Below are 24,371 nucleotides of genomic sequence, written 5' to 3'. Positions count from 1 at the left end.
ATAGTCTTCCGAAACACACCAGAAACCCTTTAAGGTAAGAAAGTCTGTCCTAAGTGGTCGATACCCTTCACACTCTCTAGGGCTCTTTATCTGCATGTCTAATAGCTATCATCCTCTCCAGGAGGTTGGAAGAAATGTATCCTGTTTTAAAACACTTGGAATTTGTTAAATTTTCTAACCTTCATTCTTTTTCCTTTTAGCCTTACTCACAGTGTCTGAGGAGGTCCGAAGTCGCTGTAGCCTAAAACATAGAAAGTCTCTTCTTCTTACTGATATTTCAATGGAAAATGTTCCTATGGATACATATCCCATCCATCATGGCGACCCTAGCTATAGGTCAGTGACCTTCTTCTCCTGTGACTACATAATTATAATCAGGTTTCAGTTTTCCGTGTTAGCAGAGGCAAGCAGCAAGAGTAATCCAGAAGGTAGTATATAGGGGAAAAGATAATCTAGGAAGAGTATATAAATCAAAACCCTTTTTATAAATGTACAGTGTTCTATGTGGATTAGTAGTAGGACAGTTCGTGTAAGCTAATTGTCCTGTTAACATTAGTTTGCCTCTTTTAAGCACAAACCAGTTGAGTAATGAAAAGAGGTGATCTTGAAATCACTGGGTTGCAAGAAAGGGCCTAGGAAAAACTCCCGTGGAATATGAACAACCTCACATGCTTAATGATGGAAAGCTAAGCTGTACAGATCTGTGCCAAGGTACATGCCACCACATCTGTTGCATTTACTCTTACCACACTAAAGTTATTTAAGAGTTTTCTAGAATACAGATTTAGGTAAGATAGTCACATTATGTCCACTGCTGTATGTGGTCTTGGGTAGCATATTTTTCACTACAACGTGGAGAAGTTACATGAAAATGGCATTATTTTGGAGACTTTCTATATTTTCAGTTAAACAAGAGTAAGTTTTAGGTACAGTGTTGAACATAGGGAAATAATCTTGGATCCGTAAGGCTCATCTCATTCGATTTATCAACATCCCGCTTTTTGATTAAAAAGCCCTCCACAACTTTCCACTAAGATTTTAACAAAGTTTGCAGAATGCCCTTTTCAGGTATACTTGGTTTTCAGTAGTCTTATTCTTCGACCATTCCTTTGATTATATTTCTTTGAGTTATGCCCCTTCTTGTTACAAAAAGGAGAAAATGAGTTCGCTTGTGTTCCTTGTCAAAGTATAGTTGATTTTCTTGGTTTTTAAACCAAGAATATAGTTGCTTGTTTAGACTTGATTTCCCAGCTTAATAATCAGTGCAGTACAATTCTGCCGTGCCTTGGTGAGCGCCTACTGTGTACAAGACATCGTGGCAAGAAAGTAGGTGCTACGGATGAAAATGCTAGAAGAGCGTAATCCTAATTTTTTTTTTTTTTTTTTTAAAGATTTTTTTATTTATTTATTCGACAGAGATAGAGACGCCAGCGAGAGAGGGAACACAAGCAGGGGGAGTGGGAGAGGAAGAAGCAGGCTCCCAGCGGAGGAGCCCGATGTGGGGCTCGATCCCAGAACGCCGGGATCACGCCCTGAGCCGAAGGCAGACGCTTAACCACTGTGCCACCCAGGCGCCCCTATTTTTTATTTTTTTTTTAAGATTTTATTTATTCGACAGAGATAGAGACAGCCAGCAAGAGAAGGAACACAAGCAGGGGGAGTGGGAGAGGAAGAAGCAGGCTCCCAGCGGAGGAGCCTGATGTGGGGCTCGATCCCATAACGCCGGGATCACACCCTGAGCCGGAGGCAGACGCTTAACCGCGGTGCCACCCAGGCGCCCCCGTAATCCTAATTTTTAAGAAAATTTCCCAAATAAATGAAAGAAAGAAAGAAGGAAGGAAGATATTTCTTAGGCATACACTAAGAGTTTGTACCCTAGAGCCCTTTAAAGTGCAGTTTTAAAATTAAGTGATTGCTGTCATTGGGAAATAGGACAGCCAGTTAAGAGGGGCAAACAGTGGTTGTCTTTGTCACCATGTCACTTAATCATTCTCAATTGTTTAAATCTCTCAGGACACTAAAGGAGAACCAGCCGTGGTCATCTCCCAAAGGTTCTGAAGGGTACCTTGCAGCCACCTATCCAACCGTGGGCCAGACCAGTCCCCGAGCCAGGAAATCCATGAGTTTGGACATGGGGCAGCCTTCTCAGGCCAATACGAAGAAGTTGCTGGGTTAGTTTATCTAAATGATACAGAGTTTTTTGTACTTATTTTTTTAATGGTCAGATACTTTCAGTCTTGGAAAATTATTTGAAGCTGTTCAAAATTATCAAAATTTCCCATTTTGATATAGCAAAGCTCTTGATGCCACTTATAAGAGAGTTTGATAGGTCAGTTAAGCCATATCAGTTAAGACAGGGGAATGAGAATGGGATCTTGAAACGGTTTTTTTCTGATTCTTAGACTAAATACTGTGGCTGTCCTTGTTTTGTTTTGCCTTGGCCTAGCAGCAGGGAAATGGGAATAGAGAGACGTTAGCTACTGATGAGAAAGGAGGCATCTTGCTGCACTCAGATGCAGGGCTTTACCCTATATTTTCTCAAAAGTACCATCTGAGAGCAGACTACATCAATAGGCTATGAAGCTGTAATAATACTTTTTGCCATCCTTTTCTTTTAAAGGACAGTAATTTTGATTAGTGTATTTTTTTATTTCCATAAGAAGATATGATTCTTGAAAGTTAAGATTGCTCAGTTACTTCAGCATTTGTCAATAAGAAATACACCTAAAATTCTGTGAGACCCTTTCCCTTTACAAGAACTGGAAGCACATGACCAAAGAGCTCACCGATCCCGCCTCACCACAGAGGAAGTGCAGAGGTGCTCTTGAGCAACTTTGGCTAAAGTTCTCATGGTTGCTCGAGTACTTCAGGATCCGTATGTCAGTGAGCAACACTGTGAATGGCTCAGTGGATTTCGGTTATCCATACGAGCATATTTTTACATATCTGTTAGGTATTGGGGAAATGTTTCTGTTCATAAAGCAGTGAACAATGAAGTGTGAAATAAATAACCTGCCAGTAAGCCATGAAAGAAACTGAAACCATGAATGTTAATCACTGTTACTAGTCACATAGGGTCGTTGCCTTTAGTTTGAGTTTCTTTCTGTTTATGCTTTGTCACAAAATAGTCTTCCAGGAGTTTCCTGCTTACTTTGTGTTTCGTAGTTCTGGATTTTCATGCTAAGGGAGTTGTAAATGAAAAACGGACTTTAGAGAAAACGTTCTGTTGAATTCGTTCAGCCCATGTGCTAGATGAAAAAGTTATGGTCTCTTTCCTGAAGAGCTTGTAGTTCGGTGGCTAAGACTTAGAATCAGCTAATTGCAACAGCATCCAAAATGCCATTAAAGTAGCATGTCTTGCAGAGGGGAAACTCAGGATCTGGGGAAATCAGGAAAAGCTGCAGAGAGGCGGTAACATTTGAACTGGGTCTTGAACATGTAATACATGCTTGCCTGACAGACACAGGATAAGGAAGGTGGGCACGAATAAAGAAAAGTCAGGCAAAGAACCTGTAGGTAGCTAGGCGAGCAGAGGATTGGAAGCAGACCACGGGAGACTTTGTATGCCGCATTCAGAAACTTAGCCACGTACCCAGCAGGGATCGTTAAGTAGGGAAGGAACATTACCAAATTTTGTTCTTAGGCAAGTTTTCCTGGCTCCAGCATGGAGAAATAGGAAGAGATGTTTGGCAAGGGGACCGTGTAAGAGATAGAGCATCCAAACAGGAGATGGTGTGGACCTCCACTAGGGCAAGAGCAAAGGGAGAATGGAGAAGAGGAATCAGGTTTGGGGCGATGTGTGAAGTCGAGCAGATGAGACTTAGTGCAAGTCCCAATAATCCATTTTCGGCACTTTAAATAGAGAAAGGGATTTCACGTGGAGTGATACATGCTAGGAGAGACTCAAAGCCAAGTGGAGGTGCTACTGTACTACTTGCCGTTTTTGAAGCATCTCCCAGTAGATCTATTACTTAGTACTTTCAAGCATGCAAATATTGTTTTCAGAGATTAAAGAATTAAAATCAAACCGTGATCTTGCCTACGTTTGGAAGGTTTTCTTATGTTAATGACTAATTCTTGCCCTGAGCAGAATTTCTTAAATTGAAAAAAAGCTGTTCAGGCATAGCTGATCTTTGCTGCTGAACAGTGCGCACCCCTGTATTCATCATCAACAAATATCGTACTTGATGGCGGAGCTTGGTTTACCTGCCGTGTAGTGAATGTGATCTCAGTCTAATTGGGACCAGTAAGGTACATCCTGTCCTCAGATGCAAAGCCATGGGGCCAAAATTCCTTGACAAGATGGAGAACAAAGGAGAGAAACTCTGCCCCAGGGAGATATTTGAGCTTTCTTTGGGTCCTTAAGTGAAAACTTAAACACTTGATGTCCAGACATTTTCTTTTTAGTATAATCCTATTCACAGACACTGTGGTTAATGAACTGCCATATTCTGTAACTTTTGTTTATAGGAACAAGGAAAAGTTTTGATCACTTGATATCAGACACAAAGGCTCCTAAAAGGCAAGAAATGGAATCAGGGATCACAACACCCCCCAAAATGAGGAGAGTAGCAGAAACTGATTATGAAATGGGTGAGAAACAGAGTTAATAATTGATCTAGATCATTGAAAATAAGGTGGGAGAGCCATATTTGCTTTCCAGCCATTTCTTAGAATCTTTAGGATGAAATGTAGACGCATTTGCGCTTTTTCAGAAGATAAGCTGTGCAGTCCTTAAAATGAAAGTTATCCTGAAACCTGTATAAAAAGTAATCATATATGTGATATACAGCATTGTAAACAGCCGGCTAGAACTTTGTATAGGTGACTGTTAATTCTGTATGATGTTTGTGTTGCTGTTTTAAGTGCCTACTAGAAAGCTATTGAATTTTAGAAGTAACATTAAAATACGTTAGGTGAAGTGGTGTCTAGTGTGTATGTTCGGTTACTACAGCTGATCGTCTTAATCCGTATCTTACTGCAGAAACTCAGAGGATTGCCTCGTCACAACAGCACCCACATTTACGCAAAGTTTCAGTGTCCGAATCAAATGTTCTCTTGGATGAAGAAGTACTTACTGATCCGAAGATCCAAGCACTTCTTCTAACTGTTCTGGTAAGGTTTTTGCCTTTTGGTGGTGGTGTGGGGGAGGGGGGCTGCCCTCAAGTTTTTATTCCAGTCTATTCTTAGGAGGCCCTTAAATATTAAAAACATGAAACGAAGGTCGTCTTCTGCTTCTCATCAGAACATAGAACAACTCAGCCACAAGATAAAATGTATTCTGTTGACTTTTTTGCCCTTCGGCAGGCGACGCTGGTAAAATACACCACAGATGAGTTTGATCAGCGAATTCTTTATGAATACTTAGCAGAAGCCAGTGTTGTTTTCCCCAAGGTTTTTCCTGTCGTGTAAGTATCTCCTGTTTGTGTTTAACTTCTGTATCTGTCTTGAAGTCGTATGTTTTATAAAAGCTTAGGAAAAATATCATCCAATAATGTTCACTGGTTATGGAGAGGGGAATGAGACAGTATGAGACAGGTTCCAACTTAGAGACAGTGGGTTTAGTGGGGCCTAGACCAGTTTTGGCCTGTTAGGGAAAAAACATCTTTATATTTTGTTGATTTTCTTTTCTTTTCTTTTCTTTTTTCTTTCTTTCTTTCCTTTTTTTTTTTTTTTTTTTTTTAGATTTTTATTTATTTATTTGAGAGAGGGGGAGAGAGCACGAGCAGGGGGAGGGGGAGGGGCAGAGGGAGAAGCTGGCTCCCCGCTGAGCAGGAAGCCCCTTGCAGGGCTCGATCCCAGGACCCTGGGTTCATGACCTGAGCTGAAGACAGTCACTTAGCCACCTGAGCCACCCAGGTGCCTCCTCTTGCTGATTTTCTTAAGTGCTTCATGGTGATGAGCATTGTTCATTTCCTTACTTAGGAGCAAACCATTAGACACTGTATGTACCTGTTTTGGTTTCTTTTTTGGTAGAGCTTTTGTATTTATCCACAGCTGAGCGAAAACAAAAAATCTTCTATATCAGAGATGAATTTTATTCTCTCTTAAGAGCTAAGATCATACTAGCCTCAAATTATTGAAATCTCAGTAACCCAAAGAAACCTGAGAAATCCTATTCCTGATCTGGGCCTTCTATGTGGTATCATTATTTCCTTATTTTTGTTTAATCTCATTTTAGAATTCTGGAATTTTATATAGTTGGCTCTGGGTTATTTCTATTAATGCAGCACGGCCAGGTTAGACATAGTTAATTTCCTCTTAATTTTAAATTAGATCAAATATTCCACCCCTCCACACCAATTTTGCTTTCCTTAATCGATCTGATTCAGCACTTATTAAGCATTGATTGATATTAATTTTAGTTTTAACTCCCTGGGTACATACCAACAGTCAGCAGAAAAAAATGGTCCTAAAACATACCAAGTGACAGAAGCCAACCTTATCTTGAGCAAAGAGTCACCATATATAATAAAAATGGGTATGTGACAGTACTAGTTGGTTGTTTTTACCATATTTTTCTTGATGATTAAAAATAACAAAAAAGGGGTACCTAGGTGGCTCAGTCTATTAAGTGCTAGACTCTTGATTTCAGCTCAGGGTCATGAGACCAAGCCCTGTGTCAATCAGGCTCTGTGCTTGTCCCTCTCTCTCTGCTCCTCCCCTGCTCTCTCGCTCGCTCGCTCTCAAATAAATAAATAAATATTTTTAAAAAATAAGAATTAAAGAATAAGAACAACAAAAAAAGGACAGACCAAAAAAATAAATTCATACGTTTATTTATACAAAATTTGAAAAAGCACCAGAAAGTAAAAAACATTCCTGTCCCTTCATTTTTATCACATTGTTCGGGGAATATGTGACATTTTCCGGTGTATATTTTCCATTTAATTTTCCTTTAAAATGTTCTTGTGTTTACTGTTTGTTTGTTTTTGTTTAGGCACAATTTATTGGACTCAAAGATCAGCACCCTGTTGTCGTTGTGCCAAGATCCACATTTGTTAAATCCAGTTCACGGAATCGTGCAGAGTGTGGTGTACCATGAAGAGTCCCCACCGCAGTACCAAACAGCTTACCTACAAAGTAAATCAGGGTCTCGGGAGGGGGCTGCTTGATGAACTTGCTAGTGTGTCACTGTTACAGAATGCACCCACCAAAGGATTTTTTGTAAGGGATAGGCTTGTTCATACTTCTCTCTCCATGTGCCATTTTTTACTCTTTTCATTATATGTTCAGTTAGTAACGGGTTTACAACTTCTTCAGATTAAAATATGGTTTTATACCGAGTATGTTTTAAGTGAGTTTTAGTCTACTCTGACATTCATTCTGAAAAAATGTTTTCAATGTGTGTGTAAGTCTTAAATGTCATCAGCCATATAACTTATTTAATTTCTGTTAAGATTAAAAGAGTGTCGTGCTTATTGTAAGAATAACATTTGATTTGTTGCAGGTTTTGGTTTTAATGGCTTGTGGCGGTTTGCAGGACCCTTTTCAAAGGTAAGAAAATCTGTTTTTCTCTATTGACAAAATGGAAGTTTTTATTCATATTAGTGTGCGTGCTTTAAGAACACGCAGTATGCTGAAAACCAGAATGATGATTCACGATAAACACATAATGTTATTTTTACAAAATGTTTTCCACCACAAGATTCTTTCTAAGAGGCAGCACCTTTAATAGGTTCATATATCAGTTTTTACAAAAAACAACTCCATTCAGTTTATGCTTGACTCTTCAGAAGGGTGTGATAAAGCTCTGTAAAGTTTTTTGCTCTCAGTCACTTGTGTGTTCGAGGGTCATAATGCATACACTTAAGTATCCTGTAATTAGGAAGGAGCAGGACCCATGGTTACAATCTACCTCATGACCCAAAACTAATGTAATGTTATATGTCACATCTCAGTTTTTTAAAGAAACTACATAATGAAAAGAAATTTCCTCATGAAAACATTTTTCCTTCCAGCCTATTGGATTAGATTCGGTTTTATCCAGAATATATCCTTATTTGTTCCTGTGCATTTTTTTCTTTGATTGGCATTAGCTGATACAGTGCTACATAAATGTGTTTTTAATTATTCTCTCTATATATGGTCCCTCCAGATGGATTGAGATTCCTTGAAGGCAGGACTTCTGTTTCTTCCCCCCCGAGTTCCCAGTGCAGTGTTCTAGATACAGGGGTGCTAATCCAAGGTGAATTAATCTAAATCTTATTCTAGTTTTAAGAGTTAGGTATTTCGTTTTTTATTTTGTTCAGTTATCACCGAATATCTCTTGGTATACAAAGGCTGTCATTTAAGAAATGGGCCTGAATTCCTAGAAATGACGTATATCTTGCAGGAAGGTGAGTAGTTTGATTGCCAGTGACCCTCTGCCCCCGCAGTGGTCGGTTGAGTCTCTAAATGGTAGCCGGCATGATGATCCTCTGTTCATTTTCTCCGTTTTGGAAAATCGACTAGATGTCATTGCTGATGGTTTTATTGTCTCAGGATTAATTCAGCCTTTGCCTCTGCGTGGCTTTTAGTAATTGCAGGTTCATCTGGAAGCTGTAGGTGTAAGCTGAAGAGTTCCTGGTTCTAAGTCCCATGGTAGTCTAGAAATACTACGCCACCCCCTTTTTTAATGCTCTCTAGTACAAAAGAAGAAAAATAGTGCATTAAGCCCAAAACAAAAATTGAGTTAATCTTTTTTGGCTTCAAAGGGGATTTACAGAAAAAAAGAATGGAGCTAAAATAATTTCCTATTTTCCATTACAGCAAACACAAATCCCAGACTATGCTGAGCTTATTGTTAAGTTTCTTGATGCCTTGATTGACACGTATTTGCCTGGAATTGATGAAGAAACCAGTGAGGAGTCCCTCCTGACACCCACTTCTCCTTATCCTCCTGCAGTGCAGAGCCAGCTTAGTATTACTGCTAACCTTAACCTTTCTAATTCCATGACCTCACTTGCAACTTCCCAGCATTCCCCAGGTTAGTAAATGTCATCTTTATATAAATTTGAGCAATAATATTCATATACCAACATCAGGAATTCCCTTGTTATCAGGTTATAGTAGATTTTGCTCCTTTTTATCATGAGGTTCATCTTACATTTCTTCTTTACCTTATAGCTGACTTGAATTTTGTTATTCTATAAAGCTTTCTACCTTCAAACAGTTATTCATAAGATAGTGAAATGTTTAGAGTGTTCACGTAGTGTTCTAAGGTTGATAAGTATTTAGAGCTTGGGCAGGAAGAGCAGTGTCTAAGGTACCTTTCCCTGTAGGTGAAGAGAATTAGAATTCCCTGACTAGATATACTAGCCTTGCCCTAAGGGCTTCTATGTCTCTGATACAGCATACTGTATCCAAAAGGTACACAAAGTACGGTAGTGCCCCATGTCCCTCTTGCCAGCAACAATTCAACCATCCAGAGACCAACCTGAAAATCTAGGAAAATCAACAACCAGAGAAACGTCATCTCAAGAAAATAACATCTTAAAGCACATAAGCATATGCCACAGAGTCAGTCTTAGCTCCACATGGGAGAAGTATGCCAGCGCCACATGGAGCTGAGAGGTGGATACACTGAGAACTAATAGCGAATAGCCTGAGCAGGCCTGAGATGCACAAGATGGCAGAAATGGCAAACCTGGAGACTTCTGGGCTCATTCAGTGTCACAGTGAATGGTTTCCTACAACTCTGGTCAACCCTAGAGGTGTGTTACTCATTGAAGAACTGACGCCATTTTGTGTGATGATGACAGCGGGTAGTGAGGGAAAGCTTCCATGTGGTCATGTTTTCCATTCAGAATGATACCCTTCTAAAATGGTGAAAATTTAAAAAATTTTAAAAAGGTTTTGTGTTTAAAGTTCCATTATCTGAAAATTTTACTTATGAAGCACCGACATATAATTACTGTACATCATTCCTTTTTAGGTGTTAGCATGGATTTTTTTTTAAAAGCCTGATGATGTATTACAACTGTTTTGTGGTGTTCAAGACACGTGAATAGAATCCCTGTTTTATAATCCCAGTTTTGCTTGAATATTTAAACATACTTAGTTTTGAAGGCCTAAAGAACTTGGCAAATATAATATCCAATTCATATTACAAACCATTGTATTAAATTAACTATATTCATCTATTAAGCTTTGGTCATCAGAGGAAACAAATTGTTTGGTTCAGCATTTATTTATCAATCCTCTTACCACACCTAGTCAGATTCTTTTTTTTCTCCAAGAAATAAGAGAAATCTGGCCAATGTCTCTTCCACATAGAACCATGTCCGTTTGCCTCTGTCACTTATTCCCTAGGACAGTGTTTCTCCAACTATGACCCCAGACCAGCATCGGCATCATTTGGGAGCTCACTCGAATGCACATACTAGAGCCCCACCCCAGACCTCTTGCATAAGAAACTCCAAGAGTGGGGCCAGCCAGCAGTCTGTTTTAATAAACACCCCAGGTGATTCTTACACACGCTAGAGTGTGAGAAGCACTGCCTGAGGGTATGCCTGTGGTCTTGCCCCATTATCAGCATTTCAACCATTAAAGCCAGGGAAAAACTTAAAATGTACTTTCTTCTAGATATTGCAGCTACTGAACTCTCCCCCACCACTGCACGACACCCCCCCTCCACCTCCAAATCTTAGCATTTGAGAGCTAAGGAGGACTGTAGAGATCATTTAGTTCTAGGCTTACCATGTCAAGTGTGATGGGGAAACTGGGGTTTAGAAGAGCTAAGGTAATTGCTTTATCACACAGTCTTCATCCAGAACCGGGGCCAGTGCTCTTCGTACAGCATTCATCGTCTCGCACATCTATGATCTGTCCATCAGCTTTCTTCCCTCCCTTTGTGTCCCTGTTTCTTTCATTTATTTGTTTATGTATTGCTGTCTCATTACTTCCATCTGCCTTACCCTAAGTCCACCACTCCTTTTTTCCATATAGCTCTCTGTTTTCTGAATTACTTATTCTTTATAATGTTAATGACAATTAGAAAATTCATAGACTCTGTCTGTATTTCCCCTCTGATTTTTAAAGTTTGGTTCATTTTGATCGAACTTTTGCCTCTTGGGCTACTGAAGTGGTGTTAAACCTGTCAAAATGATTATTTGTTTCTATATTAACTTTTTTTTTTTTTTAACACCCAGACTGATTGTTAGAGAGATTTCTGCCCATCTTTGCCCACTAACGGAGACCATAAAATAACTAGGTTAAAAACACAAGTAGCAGTACAGGTCCCCCTACTAGTTCATTAATTGCTTATATCCTGTGTTGGTTGTTTAAAAAAAGAGTCCTATCCTGTAACCTCTTATTTAGAATTGTTTCTAAAAATCAGAAAATTGTGTATGTGGTTTTGGTTACAGTTTTAAACCAATAGTGTCACTTTTAGTAGTTCTTCAGATGGCTGCTTGAATAGACGACCACAGCCTGGAAGCCTTTGACTTTTCTCAGAGCAAACTGAAGCTTTAAAAGCAGTAGAATTAATTAAGTAGAATCATGGTGTTCTGCATTTTCCGGCTTTGAATTGAAAATTGTGTGTCCTTGGTTTGCCAGATTTTTTTACTACATGTTTTTGGAAAAAGGGTTTATCTTTTCAATAGGGACTTCACTCTCCTATGAGACAAACCCATTTGTATCTCTAAATTGTGGGCTCATCTCCATGAAAGGATCCTGATTTATCTATGTATCTAATTACTGTGCTTTTGCCATTTGCTGTTACAGAATACCTCTTTAAGAGTTAATTCTTCATTCATAATTAGGTATTCTGCTTTGTAGCTTTAGCTGCATGTAATCTTATATTCCTGCCTCCTCAATTCTTTATGGAGCTGAATTTGCTGATATCAAAGGGCTGAAAGAAATGATGAATCTTATTCAGATTCTCAACTCAGCCTAGCATTTCAACTTTGCTGTTTGGCTGTATAAAAATCAAAATAGGTTCCTGTCTCCACTCCCATCAGCCAAGTCCCAAGCAGAAGTATTTATTTATTTACTTGCTTGCTTATTTATTTTTAAGGATTTTATTTATTTAGAAACCACGCAAGCAGGGGAAGGGGCAGATGGAGAGGGAGGGAGAAAGCAGACCCCCAGCTGAGTGCGGAGCCCGTCGCAGGGCCTCCATTCTGTGACCTCAAGACCACGACCTGAGCCGAAACCAGGAGTAAGATACCCAACCAACTGAGCCACCCAGGCACTCCCCAAGCAGAAGTATTTAAAGAAATTTTATGTCACTCCCTGAAATGGAGCACAAATGTGGCTTGCCGTCAAATTACCAACATTAATCTGGGCCCAGTCTCTCGAGCTTTAAGCAGCTGAAAACTCTGTTGCCCTGTGTTGAAAAGCAGAAGTCACTGATCTGCATAGAGCTCAGCTCTTTGCTGCAGACTTTCCTTGTCAGTGCAAGACTCTGCTTTCTAGATCTTTGGTACTTAGCAAGATCAGCCACTAAGCTGTATTTTCTTTTTGGTCACCAACCAGCATTCTCTGCTATCAAATCAGCTAGATAAGAGATTCATGAACCCCCTCCCACTCCCAAGCATTAAACCTTAATTAAATAAAGTATTACTTTATTTTTGGGGGGTAATTCATTAGCCACCAGCTTTTGAGGAAGTAGTGGTCACTTACATAAAGCAATTGTCTCTGAAAATGCATTCTTCTTGACAGATTATCATAGCTCACTTGTTGATCCCCTTAGCACAAGGAGGATTATTTTCTAAATCTGTATCTTAAAATATGTAAATGATGGTCTTCTGACTCCCTCCCTAGTTGAAATTGAACTTGGCATCAGTGGAGCTGTCAGTGGAGTTCAGTACATGTAAAATTGTATTAACCTTTTAGCCAAATGAACATAAAACTCTGCCTCTTCAGATTTTCCCAAATGTCACTAAGAGAACCCTGAAGAGAATCCATAAAATTTACTCTCTGACATATAAGACTATTCCAAATTGGTTTTGTAGTCCCCTGTTAGGTCCAGGATAGCTGAACTGGACATGAATGGAAGAACCAGAATTAGAGCTAGAAAAACCAAGCTATCCACTTAAAAATGCTGTGTGTATGGGGCGCCTGGGTGGCTCAGTCGTTAAAGCGTCTGCCTTCGGCTCAGGGCATGATCCCAGAGTCCTGCGATTGAGCCCCACATCAGGCTCCTCCCCTGGGAGCCTGCTTCTTCCTCTCCCACTCCCCCTGCTTGTGTTCCCTCTCTCACTGGCTGTCTCTCTCTCTGTTAAATGAATAAATAAAATCTTAAAAAAAAAAAAAAATGCTGTGTGTAGGGGGCTCTCGCTTGCTTAAGCCCAAGCCATGAGTGGTCCTCTTAGGTAATGAGCAGAGAAGCCTTTTTAAAACCATAGTTCTGAATGCTGGATCACGTTCTCAGGTGCAGTCTCCCTGCATCCTCTTTACGTCTTGAAGAGCAAGTACACTAGAAATAAAAATCCAGACAGAAATACATGGACTTAGTACTCATTAGGAAATTCAGTAGATCCACTTCCAGTGTATTAAATTTTAATACTCTGCCAAGGTGTCCTGGTGATCTTCGTGCTGTAATTTTATTCAGTAAACAATGGCACGCCCATTTTGTAGGTGTACACGAGGTAATCCGGGACACTTAAAGATGAGAGAGACCCTGGTCACCAAAGACTTGACAGTTTTTGCCTGTGGATCTCAGGACTGGGTTTTGAGCTAAAGTTTTACTTCCTTCTGACAAATTCTACGTGTACACAAGTTCTTTGATTTTAAGTGCAAGATCAATAGGACAGTGCTCTGTAGAAAATAACCAGAATTCCAGATATTTATCCTGTAGAGATTCATTGTTTACTATATGCAAGGAGCTCTTTTAGACCGAGGGAAGCGGAGGAGCTAGTAGCACACGATACCTGCCCTCAGATGGATTTCGGGGTAAGAGGGCAAGGTGTACACAGAGAACGATTTTGACCTCCTTCGTGCGGCTTGTTATGTTGGACTGTGTACTATAGAGTGTTCTGATCAAAGGGACATAAGTTTGGAAGACTCCGGTAATAGGACAAAACTTTTATAACATTTTTGACCTCAAAAAATGTGAGGTGTGTATAATAATTTTTTGAACAAAATAACCATGTGATCTATTTTACATGTTTTTTACTAGGAAAAAAAAAAATCTTTCCCCCCTTTGATCATTTATTTTACTGTTAGTATTGGAAGATGAATTTTTTTAGAGCAAAAACCTGTTCAGTTGAGCTTTTCTTGTTTTGTTTTTTTAAATTCATCTCTTCCACTTTATTTGGGACTGTGTCCAAGCCCGTCAGTTATTCACTCCCTCTGCTTCTTAGAGGTAGCCCCTCCCCGCGCTGGGAGGCTGGGTGGATCAGCTAGGAGTGCTGACGGCTGTGCGCACCGTGGTGGTGCGTCAGAACCGTTTCTGTACGTGTAGACTCAGTTCTGAGTAACCCTCCTGATGCGCTCCTCAGGTCTCACCTGTCTCCCTCTTAGAAGAAACCTGCAGGCCTCTCTTTCAAGACTACTTAAAATCTCTGAAACAAATTAATGTTTTGGGGACCGCACACGGTGTCCCCAGACCTTCGTTTGGTACTTTCTTAATATTTTTCCATCTTTTTCTGTGTTATTATTACCCTGTATTTAAGGGAGAAAAAGTATTTTAAACTGAGCAATTGCTTGGGGTCATTTCTGCGAATTTTTCACTTAATTTTTTTAGTTTAATTCTTGACTTAAAATTCTTAATTCTGAAGAAGGTGGTAAAAACACATTTATCTGTAAAATTATAAGTTCTAACATTTATTCACGGAGTGTAATATTTAGGAAGTTAATGGTCAGAGTTCAAGAATTCAAAACAGATTTCTTCTGAAAACCAGGGAACGTAATAACTGTCCAATATCTACTCGTATTGCACCCTTTTGAAAAACCACGTGGACATCACTTCCTTTTGTTTTTCCTTCCGCCCCGTGTCCGCGAAGCTTCTCTGCCTTGCTCTAAGTCAGCAGTTTTCATGCAGCTGCTCCCTCATCAAGGTACTCTCTCCTTCCGCCATCCCCGCACGGAATGCCGCTTCCCCCGCGCTCATCCCGAGCACGTGGCGTGAGACTTCGCTCACGGAGCCCTGTTGGCACAGTTTGGCTTAGCACCGGCGGCACTTGTAAACCCGCCGCTTTAAGGTCTGGTGCTCCCTGGCCCTGCGCGGCCGCGCATCCTGTGGCCGTGAGCGAGCTGCTTCCACTCCTCCGCGAGAACATGCGGTCCCAGCCCCGGGCGAGCAAGGCCGGTGAACAGGAAACCCGAGGGAGAGTTAATAGGGAAAGGAGGGGATGTGGTTTGGGGAAGAGTTTTTAGCTTAGGAAATTTTCCGCCAGCATAAATCCGATCCCAGTATTCCTTTAGAATTTAAAGCTGGCTGTGTACTCTATCACCTGTGTGTAAAAAAAGGAATATGGTCTCGAGTAAGCTCTAAGGACTAAGAAGAAAAAACTGCAGTACACTTATACCTGATTTATAAAAGCTGCTTTGTATTCTTTTACTCTTCCGTAACTATTATACGAAAAGATTCGACCAAATACAAAACGAAGTATTGGCCACTGATGAAAGTACATTAAAAGTTTTGTGAATTCTTATAGTTACAGTTTTGTGTTTCTAGCTTAAAATACAAATACTTCCAAACACATATTTAACATGTCTCCGTGGAGGTATTTGCTGTAGCATTAGAATAAGCGATGGTTACCTTTTCTTCTAAAAGATTTATTATATTCTGTGCTTGTTTACATTAGCTTAGGTACACATTCTAGTGTGAAATTCAAGTACCGAGCATTTGTTCTAATACTCCTTTCAGTACGTCACTCGATCTTTTTTTACTTCAGGTGTCAGGAGCATCTTGATTTGGGTAGTAATTGTTTTATCTGTGTGCAGAAAGTCTTCACAGGGATTATCTTATCTGAGTGTTGTAACAATCCTTTGAAATAGGCGCATCTACTCTTCTCCTTAATGGACAGATTAAGAACTAGAACCAAATTAGGGTCTGATCCCACCAAGACTCAAACCTGGGTCTTCTGCCCTGTTTGCATCGTTGTATGTAAAATGAGCCCTCCGACGGGTTTGCCTTCTCGTGTACGTCGTAAGACTTTTCGGACGGGTTTGCCATAGTCTAGATGTAATCAACGGAGCAACGTGGAGTCGGGTAACCCACCGGATTTGAGTCATTCGTCTTTTTTGTGGAGTTGACGTTTGTTTGTTGTGTGACTTCGCACAAATCACCTAATCCATTTTTCTTCAGCTTCTCAAGAACTGAAAGGGATTCTATCCTTCTATTATTTCATGAAAGCATCAGGTTCTGGTTTGGGAAAGCCATTTTGGTGCTTAAAAATTAGGTGAAATTTTAAAATGAAGTGTTTTATTTTTCGTCAGGCTGGATCTATCCCTAGTTGTCAAAATAAATAAGCCCTGATACCTGCCTTCAAGGAACTCATGTTCGAGCAGAGGAGATAGACATACAACTTCAATTAACTATCATGCACTCTAATCATTTTTCCCACTTGATTTACTAAATACGGGCCAATAACATCTTTTATTTAGGATTTCATCTTTATCTGGAACCACCAGAGTTCACTAAAGCATAGTGCTTAGTAAGGCACTGCTGTAGAGAGTTCCAGCTTCTTCTGTCCTGCATGTTTGTAACTGGCTTAAAATACAAATACTTCTAAACACGTTTGACCACAGCCTCTGTGGGAGAATTTAAACTAGGAATTCTGGACCACAAAAGTTTTTACCTTTGTTTCATTCAGATGGTGGCTTCAGGGTTTCCTTTCCATCACCTCATGGGTTGGGTTTTTTTGTTTTTTTGTTTTTTTTGTTTTTTTTGTTTTTTTTTGTTTTTTGTTTTTTTTTTGCTTTTGTGCCCACTGAGCCAGTGCTGAGGGGCCTAAGAGAGACCAGAGTGCAAAGCCTCGGAGAGGCAACACCAGGGTCTGCTCCCTAATTCAAAATATAGCCCATGCCAGTGCAGGGTGAATTCTGTCTGCATTTGAGCAGTCTGGCTGACCGTCGGAGAGTTCTTCCTATGGAATGCTAAGACCAGCTCCTTCACTAGCATCTTAGAGAGGTTTCTAGATTTCACTGTGGAGGGCAAAATGAAGGACTGCTGCCAGAATTCTCAAACGTGCTAATTATGCTTGGAAACAGAAATGGCAGAACCTGATACCGTGATCACTGCTTCTTACTAACTTGGCTTCTCCAAGATCCTGTACCTTGGTATAAATACAATGCATTTTTAATTGATTTTTTTTTCTTAAAAATGACCCTCCACGATGTTTATGTCAGCTTCCCCTTTGATCTTTAAAGTAAAACAGCTTTTCTCTGAAGTTGGGAATCAGTTATGCCCCCTTTACCTGAGATGAAAATTAATTTGAGAGTGGAAGTAGGACATCAGCCTCTCACATAGCATGGAAGCTTTTGGCCATGAGTAATGGGACTAAGTCGGTGACACTTTAACGTTTTTTACCAAAAGGAACACATGCTCATGAGGAAAACAATTAGAAAATTCAGAAGAATGGAAGAAAAAAATCACCCATGATCCCACTGCTCTAAGATAATCGCTGTTTATTAACATTTTAGTACATCATCTTCTGGTGTCTTTTCTTTACATAGTAGAGGTCCTCGTATGTGTAAAACTTTATACCTTGCTTTCTGTCCTTAACATTTAACTGGAAATAAGGCTTTTAAATTTTTATTTAGAGGTCTGAAGGTTACTTGCTTAACAGAAAGTAGAATATCCTTCGTATTTCTTTGAAGAAATCTTCACCTAGTGACTTAATCTATGTGACCCCAACTTCTGTAACTTTAATTCTTAAGAATATCAGTGGGCAGCAGGCCCTTGTCCTCAAACAAAAGCATGGCCGCCTTGCAGTGTAATGACTGCTTTCTCTCCAGAGCAAGTGGAGTGTCTTGCGGTGGCAAGGCCGTGTCCCAGGTGGGCACACTAGAACAAGCCCAAGGTGGCAGATTGCGGGCAGAGAGCCACAGGCCCTCCTCGTGGTGGTCCACACTGGGCTCCTCCTGATGGCTGTCTCCTAGTTGTTTACGGCCCTTATTTTTTTTAAATCCTAGCTTTGCCTCAATCTTATTTCCTATCAAAGATAAGAACCTACATAAGGAACTGTGGACTCGAACTCGTAGGCCACGTGCAGATTTAAGGAAATGGAAAGTCAGGTGCACTTAAGTTCATGATAATTTCAGATGGAGGAAGCTAAAAAAAATATTTCGGGGGGTCTTTTCCACTCAAAATACAGCACCACATCCTGGAGATCAGGGGTTGCATGCTTTTGGGCTCTGAATTACAATGATCACATTTAAAAATGGAAGCATTCAGTTCAACCAATATTTACTGAAAAAGATACCAACTAGATCTTACCAGAAAATGAAAATGAATAATAAATGATCTTTGCTTTTCTAGGTGCTTTTTACTCTTGTAGAGGAAATAAGATGCATACGCATGTTGTGGTAGCAGAGTCAGAACGTAAGAAATGTAAATGCCACGTAGAAGCAGGGAGAAGAGAGAGGCAGCAGAATGCATGGTGAAGGAAGTGGAAATGAGGCACAAATGGGTCGAATTTATCTTGTGGAGCCAGGCAAGATAGCGGAGAGAGCCTGCGCAAACACCCCCGAGGAGTTCAGGGCACGCTGGAGGGCGTGGGCAGCCTCCTTTCAGTTTTGTTATTTTTCTTTAAAAAAATCACTCCGGAGAGGATGCAGATACATAGGTAGAAGAGAATAAAAGTCATCCAGAATTCTGTTAGCCAGAGAAAAGTTCTGTGATCACTGTGGTGCCCTTTCTTGCATTCATCTTCCCGCACATACGACTGGAACAGGGCAGATTGGAGATGCCGGTCCACCGTGCTCGGCTCCGAGAGCTGCGGCGGACGTGCTTCAGCTGCATCCAGACCCCTAGCGTGGCGCACTTTGTCACAAAGGAGCGCTCACAGATGCCCAGTGTTGCTTTGATAAGTTCCAGACAGCAAACCTTTATTGAGCCTGTGGAAATCTGGCAGCGTGCCTCCAGATGCCTGACACTCTGAGTTGAGTGCAAGGCTGAATGTCAATGATGTGGGGCTCCTAGAAGATCGTCCCAAATCCATTTCCTGCTCAGGAGCCAATAAGTAGATGTGTGGATATGTGTCCATTTTCTATAATACAGAAATGGTGCTTTGTCCAAAAATGAGTATTTTCCTTTCTCAGATTTCATGTTGATTTTAAAATCCTAGTGGTATGATAAGAATAAGGTAAAAATTACCTGAATTAACACCATCCAGAAGTAACAAATTTGGCAGATGTTTTCCCAGCCTTTTTTTTTTTTTTCCTGGATAGAGAGTTTTTTTCCTTCAAAATTATGGTCATCTTTCTGTATCAGTAAATATCAAGCAGTACTTTATGTTTTGTATAAATTGCTAAAGTGCTCTCCAGCTTTCTGCTCTCCCACCAAGTTATGCCAGAGGTGGGTATAATCACTAATTATTTTGGTAAATTTTATTGAAGTAAAACTGAAAAGTACACAGATCAAGTTTACAACCTAGTGAACTTTTAAGAAGGAGACACTTAAGAATCCAACATCTGCATCAAGAAACAGACACTACCAGCACCCCAAGAAACCACCCACCTGTCCCCTTCCAATCAGTGCGTCCCCGGAGGTAACCACTCTTCTGTGACCTATCTAATTTGCAATCCTTACTAATCGAATGGGCAAAAAGTATCTTGTTGTTTTGCTTCTGGTTACTTTTATGAAGTCACTGCTTGGACTATTTCTAAAATTCCCGGTAGGGCCCAGTTTTTGGAGGTTAAGTCTCCTCCATGAAAGAAATGCATGGCATCTATTTTAGGTGCAGAACATGAAGGGATTTGCCATAGTTGAAAACATTAAAGCAAAGATTCTACAGTAAGACCTTTGTCATATGTTATTTTCTCAGTAAATATTGGAGCTTCTTGGGGACAGGCACTATGAATTAAAAAAATATATATCTTCCTTTGTTTGAAATGACAAATTTCAGTACCTTGTGCAACTGGAGAGTGTATTTGTATAGGAACACCAGCAAGGATATGTGGCTAGAAGCTGACCTCTGCTGGAAGCTTCTGGTATGATGTGGAGGGAAGGAGCCCTAGTCTTCCTGGTGGCTGCTAGCCTTCGTTCAGCTCCAGCCTGCCTGCCTCTAGCTTTCTCTTGCAACTTCTCAGGTTTTTTTTTCTTACGCTGTTTTTTTGCTGTGATAGCAAATTGTGCTTAACAAAACGTGACGTTTACTGTGTGGCAAGGTTGTTATAAACATCCTAGCAGTTGACTGTTGAAATATGCGAAAACAGTTCGCCAGGTTTGTGTATCTCGTATACGCATCATGAGATTCAGGCCAGGAGCTTAAATGCAGAGGACGGGGAGTGACTGGCTGCTCTGCTTCTCTCCAGGAATCGACAAGGAGCACGTTGAACTCTCCCCCACCACTGGGCACTGTAACAGTGGACGAACTCGCCACGGATCCGCAAGCCAAGTGCAGAAGCAAAGAAGCGCTGGCAGTTTCAAACGTAATAGCATTAAGAAGATCGTGTGAAGCTTTCTTCCTTTCCTTTTTCAAGCAGACTTAGCTCACACGGGCTCGTCACTAGTGACCCCTCACCACCGTGCTGTGATGCTGCACTTCGTGTTTATAATGAGCCCACCCACGTCTGCCATGTTGCCAGATGACCAACTCTCGGAAGCATTGCCTAAATTTAATGCTGCTTTTTCTTTAACTTTTTTTTTTCTTCTACTTTTGGTGTGTCTGGTATAGCAGGTGTTCAGAACAACTGCAAAGAAAGTGGGAGGTCAGGACACTCGAACTGAGAACATCCCAATTGTGAGAGAGGATGAATTCTCGAATACTGCTACCACTGGCCAGCTATGAAAGCCATTTGCACAGAGCTCTCTGCCTTCTCTGTTTTCCCCTTCTTCATCATACAAAGTAAAGTGTTAGTCTTATTTACACACTTTTCGAGATAGAAGTTTATGGGAGAAATAATACTATAACCCCAGTATGTTTAATCTGACTTTTAGCTGTGGACTTTTTTTTACCTTACGAAACGGAAGGAACCATAGAGGTCAAGCCTCAGTGACTTCACACCATAAAGCCACAGGCAAGGTACTTTGGGGGGTGGAGGGATTTAGTATTTTGTAATGAGTTCTTAAGAAGTACTAACACTTGAGTATTAGCAATAATTACAGGAAAAATAAGCATAACCACGTATATCTTAACGTTACCGAATTAAAGCAATGGGTTCTGAGGCCTTATCCAAACTCAGTCATCCAAACTAGTTTATTTTTTTTCCTCCAGTTGATTATCTTTTAATCTTTAAATATACTAAAAGTTGTTGTTTTTTGTTTTTATAAGCCAAGACTATACTAAGTATAGTAATTATGTGTTTTCCCCCTCCCTCTCTTCTTTCCTGAATAATTCTAAGCAGGGTAATAATCAGTGAACAAAGTGCTGAAAATTGTTCCTTGAAGGTAATTTTCATAGATGTTTGCATTAGCTCCATAGCAAAATGGAATGGTACGTGACTTTTAGAGTAGCTGATGCTTTTATTTTGTTTAATAATTTTCCCAGAAACACAGAGTATGGTGTATATTATCAAAAGTTTCTTCGATAACATGTATTTTAAGTGTCTTGTAATCTTCCCCCTCCCCCCCCCAAAAAAAATCAGGAATCTCTTTAGTAGAACATTTGGGTTCTATATGATAGAATTGCATTTAATCACTGTGAAAGGACTGGTCAGCCTGCATTAGGATGACAATAGGGGACCTTAAGAGTTGCTGCTATACTGAACGGTATGGATTGTCATGGTGTTGGAATTTCCATAGCAATGCAGATCCAGTTTTTTTGTGGTACCTGCAGTATGCAAAATGATTTGACTTCAGTGAACATAGTAGTAGTGTCTGGATGTTCCAATTTAGATCTAAACCATATTTATTACAAAAAGATATCCCCCTGCTCCCAGGTTCCCTTTATATGTTACGATGTAATGGCTTTGGGAGGGGAAAAGAAACCTAGGGGAGGGGGAGCTTCCTGCAGTGCTGTTTCATGAGTGGATTTCAGTAAATTAAATTCCACAGCTAAGTCAATAAATAATGGTACATTGAAGTGTTCTGATTTTAATAATATAACACATTTCACATTTATCCACACAGTAACAATGTAATATGTTAATGTAAATAAAATTGCTTTTGATATTCAGAAATAACAAGAATTTAGTTTTTTTAATTTGTTTACAGTCTGGGAAAAGTAAGAACTATTTGCCAAAATAAAAGGAAAAAACTTTAGTATTAATTGTTATTTTGACGTAGAATTGTTGGAAAATATTGAAGACAGGTGCACTTAACTAAACTTTTGTTTTTAACTATTGTAGAGGCTGCATTAGAGTAGGGAGTTCATAGTAGCAGCTGGGAGTGTAGAGACGCTGAGACGAGAACTGAGTTTAGAAGGAGACCCTTAACGTCCCCATGCCACGCTGCCGTTAGGGCTCGGTTCCCCCTGACCCAGTGCTTCTGGGGAGGTATCGCAACTTCTCGGATCCTGGAATAAAAGGCCAATGTGAGCCTTTAATCATTGTGGTTCCATGTTTTTCCTCTTTGTTGGTTGGTTTGGTGCATGCTGGTGGGTGTTGTTACGCTCTTTTGCTACTCCCGTCAAAATAGAGAAACTGCCAAAGGTTTTCTGTTAAAAAATAGTGATGTTTCCATAACAAGTTCTCCAAGGTATGCTATTTCTTAAATTTATTCATTATTTCCCTCTAGTGTAATGAATGGAATGAATTCACTTGAAGTACCTCATGAAATGATCAGCGTTGCACAAATCAAAATTGAGCCTTCTTTGAACTGCAAAAACAGTACATCCTGGAAATTTGAAAACCTACTAAGGTTTAAAATTTACCTTGTTTAGAGAACTTCCAACTTTTGAGGAAAATCTAGCTTTCCAAGTAACTAAAGTGAACATGAGCTAAGTCTCACCACTATGCTTCCCCTGAGAAATGAAACACTCTTTTAGGCCTCATACCATGATCTGCGCGAGAGATCTGACGTTCAGAGCAGGTTTCCCGTTTTGCGTAACCCAACGTGAGTTCTGTACGTTAGAAGTCATTTGTTTGGGGTTTGTGGATGTTTCCCCCTGATTTTTTTTTTTAAAGAGGCAAACATTAATTCACGTTTTCGTTGTGCATAACCCACCTGTTTTATCACTGGTGCAGTCCCAGGGGTGGGCCCTTGTTTGCCAACATTGAGAACACGGTTCACTGGCTTTGGGGGAAAGCGGCGAGGCTGTGCCCTTCATCCGCTCGACCAACATGTTCATTACTGAGTGCCAGCCCTGTGCCGTCCTGAGCCCGGCGCTGAGGACGCCACGGTGAGCGGTCAGCTGCCACCCACCCCACAGGACGGAAGCTGGCAGCCCTCCCTCCCTGCTTAGTGGGCTTTAGGGTTTTTCAGTTGGGCCTGTTGGTTTTCTCATTTTGTTTTACGCCCGTCCCAACCGTCTGGGCATAATGAGGCATGTCTTATTCAATGTTATGCAATGGACTTATACACAAAGTCACTCTTCGTGTCAGCCACACAATTTTTTTTTTAAAAAAGCAGTATATTCACCTGTAAATAGTTTGTGTAAAATTTGACAGAAAAGTATATTTACTACACTGTAAATACCTGTGATGATATATTGTATTATTTTGCTTTTTTGTAAAGCAGTTAGTTGCTGTACATGGATAACAAAACTTTGATTATTCTCGTGTTAGTATTGTTAAATTCTTCCTGCGACTGCGTCACATCATTTAAAGAAAATGCTGTGTATTGTAAACTTACATTGTATATGGTAACTTCCTCTCCTTTCCATCTGGGCCTAGATTCTGGCAGTTCCCTCGTCTACGACCTTGTTAATACTGTACGCCAGCAGGAGAGATACTGCCCAACAGTCAGAACCGATCATTGTAGGGGAAGATTGTAGAGCTCCATCTCAGACCACTGTTGTTCCCCACCCTTGTCCTCCCTGTGTATGTACTCCACCCCCCCTTTTTTAAGTAAAATGTAAATTCAATCTGCTCTAAGATGTGGGGAGTTGTTTAATTTCTTCACATGCCTCAGCTCTGTTTTCTCACTCCCCCCCCCCCAACTTCTCCCTGACCTTTTGAAACCTCAAAGCCATTTCCTTTCTTTTAAGGATGCCTTGGGTTCTCCTCCTTCCCCCAACCCCTCCGTGGGAAAGACCTATTTCCAGAACCTCTCCAAACCAAAAGTAAAATAATTTTGGTGAAATGTGTAGGGGAGGAAAGAGTTGTCTTCAAGCGTCTTCAGGTCCCTGGCTGGGCCTGAAAATCAAACTGACAAGGACAGCCCGACAGAAGAGAAG

The 24,371-nt window shown here is 40.4% G+C and overlaps 1 protein-coding gene across 5 annotated transcripts in view; it reads left to right on the top strand.

Moving 5' to 3' along the window:
- NF1 (neurofibromin 1) overlaps nt 1–24,069 on the top strand; it is a 259,093-nt gene extending 235,024 nt beyond the window's left edge. For 4 of the 5 annotated variants that reach the window (XM_045773184.2, XM_045773178.2, XM_045773179.2 and 1 more), the window contains 9 exons: nt 201–336; nt 2,014–2,171; nt 4,471–4,593; nt 4,985–5,115; nt 5,308–5,408; nt 6,941–7,083; nt 7,451–7,497; nt 8,752–8,968; nt 20,410–24,069. In XM_045773184.2, the coding sequence (XP_045629140.1) occupies nt 201–336; nt 2,014–2,171; nt 4,471–4,593; nt 4,985–5,115; nt 5,308–5,408; nt 6,941–7,083; nt 7,451–7,497; nt 8,752–8,968; nt 20,410–20,552 (1,199 nt within the window). In that variant the 3' untranslated portion in view covers nt 20,553–24,069. The remainder of the gene's footprint in view (nt 1–200; nt 337–2,013; nt 2,172–4,470; nt 4,594–4,984; nt 5,116–5,307; nt 5,409–6,940; nt 7,084–7,450; nt 7,498–8,751; nt 8,969–20,409) is intronic. The other variant, XM_045773180.2, reaches the window with a different exon arrangement.
- The last annotated feature ends 302 nt before the right edge of the window (nt 24,070–24,371 follow it).

Source organism: Ursus americanus, chromosome 23, assembly GCF_024610735.1.
Source record: "Ursus americanus isolate L20-20 chromosome 23, mUrsAme1.1.p, whole genome shotgun sequence".
Classification (NCBI taxonomy): Eukaryota; Metazoa; Chordata; class Mammalia; order Carnivora; family Ursidae; genus Ursus; species Ursus americanus.
This window is presented reverse-complemented; position numbering and strand designations above follow the sequence as displayed.